Source organism: Spinacia oleracea, chromosome 6 (assembly GCF_020520425.1).
Source record: "Spinacia oleracea cultivar Varoflay chromosome 6, BTI_SOV_V1, whole genome shotgun sequence".
In the NCBI taxonomy this organism is placed as follows: Eukaryota; Viridiplantae; Streptophyta; class Magnoliopsida; order Caryophyllales; family Amaranthaceae; genus Spinacia; species Spinacia oleracea.
The window spans coordinates 132039583-132048055 of record NC_079492.1 but is presented as its reverse complement, the minus strand read 5'-3'; the positions used below and the strand labels follow the sequence as shown (position 1 = coordinate 132048055).

Here is an 8473-nt window from a genome sequence, read left to right as displayed (position 1 = left end):
TAGAACAAAAAAAATTGAAATAAAATTTTAATTACTAAATTAGTGCTCTTTTGACTCTTTCTAAATTATTAGTTTGTTTATCAAATAAAGTAATGTACTTTAATATTTATTATTAGATATGATTATAATTTGTTAGATTTTCAAGTGGTTATACTCTATAGCTCGTTTAAGAAAGCTCGTTTATAAACTCAGCTCGATTAATAAATGAGTCGTTCACGAACACAAAATCTTTTAAGCGAACCGAGCTTGAACAAAATTTTGAGCTTGGTTAAATGCTCGGGATCGGGCTCGAGCTCGCATAAGTTAAATGAACATGAACATGAACAGGGTACAGCTCGGCTCGGCTCATTTGCACCCCTAGTCATGTTTTGACTTTTCAACTCGTTTCAACTCAATATTTAAATGTAAATATCTTCAAATACTTATGTTAAAAAAACATAAAAATTTGATATTGTTAAACTACACACGAACAAAATAAGGTCTCACATGAATATGTTTTGAAGTACGTACTGAAAAAAAAAATTAGAAGATCCTCTTCAATTATGAATAGTGTCAAGATTCCAAAAAGAACTAATATTCGAGAACATAAAGAGTATAATTTTTACCCATTAATAATTAAAAATATTAATCGCTATCATCTCTATTATATAAGCCAGCTCCTGAGGGTGTTTAAGTAAATTAACTTTTCGTGTCCACTTGAAAAAAGTCAATTATACCCTCTCTACTCTTACTCTCAATCCCTTCGGATCTCTCAAACCCTTCTCGCCTACTTTCTCCCTCCGCCGCTTCTTCACTCTCGCCTACTTTCTCTCTCCTCCCTTTACTCAATCTCTCATCTTCGATCTCTCCTCCCTTCACTCAATCTCCTTCACTCAATCTCTCCTCCCTTCCGTCAATCTCTCATCTTCGATCTTTCCTCAAACCCGACGAATGGAACTTCATCATCTCAACGGGTTTCTCTTTAAAATCACAGGTACTCGCTCAAATTACTTCTCCCGATGTGGTGTGGAATTGGAATTCAATTGTATATTCGTATGTAATTATGCATTTCGTTTTTGCTTTTCTGTATTCGTGCAGTTTCATTTTTTTCAAGATTTGACCATGAATTTTCTTCAATTTATTTGTGTTATTTTTGTGCGTTTTTGTTGTTGATCGGTTCAGATCTTTATTAACTTCTTTCGATTTAACCCAGAAGCCTCAAATTTGGGTTTTTATAAAAATCGAAGCTTTCTACAATCTTCAAGATACCCAGATTACAAAGTTGGTGATTATGCAATTTTTGATTCTGAAATTCATCTTTTCTGGTAATTTCATCATTACCCCCTCAATTTTATTTTATTTTGTTTTTCCTTACTTTTTTGTCTTTTTGAATTTTTTGGTGTGTTGATTTTAGTTTTTTTGTGTGTTAATATCCTGATTTATATGTGTAATGATATTGTGTTGATGGCAATATAATTCATAACGTTAATGTTGGAGTTATTTTCATATAAGAGTTTGATTGGAAATATATATGAGGTGGTTATTTTTTCAGTTTGGTTGGAAATATAACTGAGGTGGAAATATAAGAGTTTGTTGTTGAAGTGTTGTTTGCTAAATGTCCTAAACCTGAGCTACTTTGAGAGGAAAGTAGATATACTTTGAGAACTTCTGAAGAGAGGACAGTAGATATACTTTGAGAGGAAAGTCAAATAAGCAGCTGAGCGTTAAGCAGATAAATACAGTAGGTATAAATTTTCAATATGATTTCAGAAGTTCTGAACCCGAGCTAAAAATTGGTTATCTGGTTGTTTGCTTGCATATTGCTGTTGCACTCCCATTTTTAAGCACCCCATAGTACACTCTACCATATGATCCCTCCCATATTAAAGCATTGGATCCATATTTCTCGGTAACTTCCTTTAGTTCATCCACAGAAATTCGAGGGACCTCTATATAGTACACTCTGGAAATTTTTGAAATGATTTTATTATTTATTTCAATTTTTTTGGTGAATTTTGTTAATGTGTGATTTGTATGAAATTCTTAATAATTTCAAATTTATTTTTGGTGAATTTGTTTGTTAATGTGTGATTTGTATGAAATTCTTAATAATTTCAATTTTTTGGTAAATTCATTTGTTAATGTGTGATTTGTATAAAATCATAATAAAATTTCCAAAAAAAATTGAATTAAATAAAATTCTTGATTGCTATCACGAGTTTATTGGTGAATTTGTTAATGTGTGATTTGGAATAATTAGGTTGACATTATTGTCACGAGTTTATCTTTGAAGCTATTAGTCATGGACTGAAATCTAAAAATTCAGTACCCAGAAATGCAAACCAACCGACATTGATTATAATTCAGTACCCGGATTTTAATCACACCCTAATTCCCATTATTTATTTCAGTACCTGAAACTCGGGGAACTCCTGATTATGCTAAAGATAAAGACCCTGCTAATGGAAGAAGATACCACAGGTTTGTGTTCATTTCCACCCTAATTCCCTTAAGCTTTTTCGACTGGTGAGGTACTAGGTTTAGATGTGAGTCCCCATGCCCCTGTTGTTCTTTTATACGAAGTATCTGTTGTGAACTTAATGAACGATCGGTTCTCTCTTCAACTCAACTGTGGACTTACTTCATTGCATCTTAACTATTGTCGCAGTCGAACTCCTCCACCACGAGAGAGGTTGAAATCCTAAGCAAGGAGATGGTCACAAATCATTCACTAGAAGGGTTGAGGATCAGTACAAGAAAGCGCTAAAAGAAGAGCCTTCCGTGTTTGATTATGATGGTGTTTATGATGATATGAAATCAAAAATGGTTCAGCCGAAAGCCAAAGATAGACAGCAACGCCAGGTAATTGTCTATAATTCAATACTTCTAATTCGAAACATTATGAATTATCGAAGTTTCATTGTGGAGCTTTGATTATCAACAACTTGATTTTCTTTAATCCAACCCACCAGACACCGAAACTGAACAAAATAGTGAGAGGGTTGCAATTTTTGCATTGTTTTTTGTTTTGTTTTTGTTATTGATGCCAGTTGTTTGTTGTACAATTTTGGGTGAGCTAAGTTGAGTTAATACTTAATAGTGCTCATTAAAGTTGTGTAGACTTTTTCTATTGGATACTTCATTGTTAATTCATTCATTTTGGATGATGTATTACAAATTTTTAATTCTATAAATTATTTCAGGGGTAAAGTTTGGATGATTCCCACAAAGGAAGATCTTGAGCGCTTCAGCTTTTGAGTATGCACATCTTACCCTCTCTCCTACCCTATTGGTAACTATTTCCTCTTCATTTTTGAAGCTATGATAAAGTATTTTCCTAGAAATCTGAATTTCTTTTTTCAGTTTTTCGTTTGTTTGAAGAGATTAATTGTCAGAAAGAGTTCATCTTGATCATGGATAGTGAAATTATGTAAAAAACTACAATTGTTACATAATTGAAAGGAGAGAAATTGAGGGCCGAGGGATTAATGGTAATAACACTTTTCGTGTCCCCCATCAAAATGTCTAAAACAACCCTCCATTCTTTCCTCTTAAACCCTTCGCAGACTCGCAATTCACTCTACTCCTTCCTCCGCCGCTTCATGGTCTCATATCATGTAGTTCTTTCTCCTCTAAGAAAAGTAAAGAATCATGTAGTCCTAATTTATGTTTTAATTTTGTAGGCGGTTCCTTATGAATGGCTTAGTTATAAAGAGGCGTATGATTCAACGCTTCAAATCGGCTCAGCTATTAGGAAATGTGGAGTTAATCCCGTGAGTACAATTTTATTCTCCAATTTTACTTCATTATTGGCTCAACTATTGAATGAAGTACACAAATTTCTTGATGGATAACTATAGGATCCCATCTGTTGTGATATAATAGAAGAGGCTTCATTACTCTGTTAAGTATTATCGGAATCAACCTATTCAATATTGAAACCTTTATTCACCTTCAAACTGTGGCTTTTCGAGATTTTGTACCTTACTCTTTTTATCACGATACATATCTTCACATGAGATGGGTTCCTATCGTTCTAATTTCTGCTCACTCAGTGCATATTTCAATTTCTGTTAGGTTAAATTCTCTTCTTCTGTACTGTTGACATCATTCAAGTCCCAATCTTTCCAATTTACCATAGTGTAATCATTTTAAGGTCACTTTAATCACAACCTAAACCAAACTCATAACAATCAGATGCGTGTTTCGAGGATAATCACCTCAAAAGCAGTTGAAGCCATGCTCCTCAGTGAAGTACTCAATGAAAAATAGATTTAGAATTCTAGAAAGGATTAAGAAAACCAATAGAACATAATCTATGCCAGACACAAATAACCAGGTTTAGGTTCAGGTTCATCCAAAACCGAGTTCTGAATTGCAGGTTAAGATAATAGATATTCAGGTTGTAGCTTACATGAGATGTCTTCAGAGGGCTAAATTAGTTCTTTTAGTGCCTTAATAGTGAGTCTGGTGGTGCTTCTGTTTAATATGCAACAAGTGTGTTGGGAGCCTGTTGGCTTGCTGCTGGTTTTTTGGTGAGTGCAGGCTGGTAGCTTGCATCTGTTTTACTGTTTTCATATTGGCCACAGCTTCTTTTGGTTGTTTCTGGACTATGGTGCTCCTGTTTGTTTTGTGTATGCAGGGGGTTTGCTTAATATGGTTTAAATTGGTAAATTTAGCCACCTTATGCCTTCACAGTCCAGTAGTATTGTTGATAGTGCTTCTTTAATGTGTTATCTTTTGTCTTTGATTTCTTTTGGCGATGTAGGTATTTCCAGCCAAGTAGATTGTGCTATCAAGATACTCAACCTAGAGATTAAGTTGGATTCCATAGTTTGTATAATAAAATATCGTAAAGAGCAGGAGAAATATATTTAGTTACTTTGGTACTAAGAATTTGATTTTTAATCATGTAAGCGCATGAATAAATTGTGTTACTATTTAGAATTTAATTTTTTAAATAGGGACGACTAATTTTTCTTTAGATTAGCTTTGCGAACATTTTTTTCTTGCCTACTACATATTTGTGATAATTAATTGTAATACTACGATTTTATATAATCTCGCACGCATCGCGTGCATATAAGACTAGTACGAAATATAAAGGAACGCACGGACGTCTTAAATAATGTTAATTACCCTTTTTACTCCCCTTTGATTTGATTTTTTAAATTAAAAAATAATTTTTTTTATTTTGCTAACCATAAACCGATAATGAATGACTATTTAATAATTTATACGTATGAAGTTATTTTGTGAACCTATATACGAAATTTTTCATATAAGTAACTTTGACTTTATAACAAAAAGGTAGTTCGTATTTGAAACGCATGAGCATCTATTTTTGAAATTCATCTATAGTGTTGTGAAAGCTACAGTAGTGGCTTGGTGTTGGGTCACAAATGTGTACTCCACAAAGTACAATTCGAGTTGCAAACGGATTAAAGGGTCTTAGAAAAAGGACTTTTTCATGGGAGCTGTGCAAATGGCAATGATATACCAGGTTTGGCATGCAAGGAACGAGCTCTTATGGCATACCAAGTTGTGCCGTGTTGATATTTCTGTACAGAAGGTTATTAGTGACCTAAAAACAATGGTTTTTTTTTTCTGTAAATCCAAAGAAAGTTAGTGTTTTAGATAGGGATTGGTTTGATAGCCTTGCTAGCTATGTATTAGTTGGAAATAGTTTTATTAGGCTGTTTTGTGAGGCATAAGTAGTTTTTAGAGTCCTTGTACTCTCCGTTGTATAGTGACATGTTTGGAAATTACATAGGAATTCTATCGTATTTACCAAAAAAAAATGTATTTGATAATAAAAAAAAATATCATGATTAGTTAACTAATTTATAAAATTTTGAAAGGATATTTCACCGTTGGTTAGGGTAGTACTCCCTCCGTCCCTTAATACTTGCACCGCTTTTCTTTTTGGGCCGTCCCTTAATACTTGCACCGCTTCTATAAATGGAAATTTATACCAATATTATATTATTTCTCACATTTATTTACTAACCCCACTACACCCCTATTCCCTACAAAAAATCATTTAAAAATTCACACCCCCTCTCCACCTCTTACACATTTCCCACTAACTATATTAAAAAAAATACCCACTATCAACTAACACCCATTAAAATAATAAGTCAATTTAAATGTCTTAAACTCTGCACCGGTCAAGCCGGTGCGAGTATTAAGGGACGGAGGGAATACGTTCAAGAAAAATATAAGTTTATATGCATTCTAAAAATCACGCACGTATCAAATACAAAAAAGAATTTGTAATTGAAATATTGCAATGATAAAGGTGATAAAAATCCCCAATGATAAAGGTGATCAAACAGAGCGTATCAAATACATGTATCAGACAGAAATATGAAATACGTGTACTACGTAGTAAACTTTTAAATGATATGTACATTTATTTATTTATTTATTTATTTGTTCACAAACATAGCGAGTATGAGTATGACAGATATTTGTTAGCGGCCACAAATTGAGCTCATTAAGAGAAGATACAAGGTAGCCGCAACATTTTCAACGAGTGACACCCCACCCTTGGACAGCAATAACAAACCTACAAATACAATCCCTCTATAAAAGAAACATTATGTTTTGTCTTCATAATTATAATTGTTGTGCCATAACATAAACAAACCCAACTTTTTCTCAAACATACCATAAACCTCAACTCTTACTAACAAATTCACAAACATGAATTTACCATTTCTTCTCCTCTTTATTAACCTTACACTATCTGCCACCCCTACCTTTACACACCCTTACCACAAGATCACCAATGACCTCGTGACCATCACGTGCAAGCAAACACCCGACCCGACACTCTGTGAAGCTGAGCTCAGGGCCGACCCACGAAGCTCCAAGGCTGCTGATACCGAAAGCTTGATCCTAATCATGATAGATGATGTCAAAACCCGGTTCATGGATTCACTTCAATATGTTCAATACTTGAACCGGAAGACTCATGACCCGGATACAATCCGGGCCCTGCATGAGTGTATTTGGGTTTACGGGGTTGTGCTGGATACAAGTATTGATTTAGCAGTGAGAGCAGTAAAACAAGGGAATCCGAAATTCGGGGAACAAGCTATGGTGGATGCAGGTAACGAAGCTGAGGCGTGCCGGAGGGGTTTCCCGGAGGATAAGGTTCCGGCTCGAATCACGGTTCAGACACCGAAGCTCCATGGTGTGTCTAATGTGGCTGCTTCTTTGATTAGGACTATGGAGTGAAGTTCTAGTCACTTGTATTATTTGTTATAAATGAAAAAAACTTTTAAGTATTTGTTCAATATTTAATTTGTGCTTTTATGGCCATACTTCATTGCTTTCTAGTTTCTACCCAAATAAATGTCTCACAAACCTTTCAAACTTTTTTTCTTACTCTTATTCTTATTCAGAGAGAGCTATATGAAAGAATTACAAATTTCAAATAACTACTTTACAAAGTAAGTTTTAAAATACTTTACTAGGATGACAGGAAATAAAAACGCAATTTTAGATGCAATAAAATTAACCATTTTATTTTTTATGAAGGTACCCTAAATTAACGCAATTTAGATGCAACAAAATTAACCACGTTATATGAAGGTATCCTAAATTGTATGTGCGTGCACAAACTTTTGCGTAGTATGAATTTGACTTTTATGTAAAAGTGACTACAAAATTAATTAGGGAAAGCTTGTAGTCATAAGTCATAATTCTCAAAACGCACTAGTTATAGTGACAAATCGAGCAAGGTTTATCCAAATGGTTAATCTTAAGATTGTTGGATCAAACATACATGAAGCAGCTTTGGGAAAGATTTATCTAATCCTTGTCCTAACTCTTCACTACTAAACGACTTTGCCCACTGTTAAGTACCAAATTGACCCGTACAAAATTTGGGCGCGTCCAGACATTCTCTTTACCTACCAAAATCTGATGTTCAGGTTTTGGTACTTTGAGAATTTGGAGCCAATAAGCAGTAGTTGGTATACTAGAGCTTTACAACTGCCTTTTCATTGTCAATGAACATGAATTGAGGTTCACTTAATTTTTTTTAATCACACAAAAGTTAGTTAGTAATCAGTAATCATCCAAAACTTGAGTGTGTCTGGAATCATCTATTGACACTTTGCTAAAAGCCAGAAAACGACCCAAGTGTACTAAATATCTTATTTCATTACGTACTACGCAATACCTCTCTAGTCTCTAGTGCGCAACTTCCTTTTTTCCACCTCAAAAGCCTCTCTATACATTTACAAATATGCCCCTACGGTCGGACATTCGACACTTGTACCCTTGACATTAAGGAATATACGGTTAATGGCAATAGATTGAAATGTTCTTTAATGATTAATTAATGGCAATAAACTAGGTAGCTTTAATGAATATCGAAGTTTGTCCTTTTACATTTTCCTTAACTACTAGAGGTGGTCACAAATAGCTTTCACATTTTCTATTGAGTTCTTCATGAACATAAATTCTTATTCAAAGATGG

At 34.1% G+C, this 8473-nt stretch overlaps 1 protein-coding gene and 1 long non-coding RNA gene across 6 annotated transcripts; both read left to right on the top strand.

The window, feature by feature from the left end:
• Nucleotides 1–772: 772 nt before the first annotated feature.
• LOC130463887 (uncharacterized) lies at nt 773–5225 on the top strand. 5 transcript variants are annotated; one of them, XR_008924097.1, is made up of 7 exons: nt 773–973; nt 1193–1304; nt 2391–2460; nt 2648–2841; nt 3183–3237; nt 3663–3752; nt 4748–5225. It is a non-coding gene; the product is annotated as an uncharacterized lncRNA (long non-coding RNA). The 5 variants fall into 5 exon arrangements; XR_008924095.1 differs by having other exon boundaries at nt 3183–3271; XR_008924098.1 differs by having other exon boundaries at nt 1196–1304; nt 3183–3271; nt 3663–5225.
• A 1363-nt stretch (nt 5226–6588) lies between these two features.
• LOC110785122 (cell wall / vacuolar inhibitor of fructosidase 1) lies at nt 6589–7342 on the top strand. Its single transcript, XM_021989564.2, has one exon. It carries the CDS (start codon nt 6688–6690, stop codon nt 7222–7224), a length of 537 nt encoding a protein of 178 aa, XP_021845256.1. The 5' UTR covers nt 6589–6687; the 3' UTR covers nt 7225–7342.
• The last annotated feature ends 1131 nt before the right edge of the window (nt 7343–8473 follow it).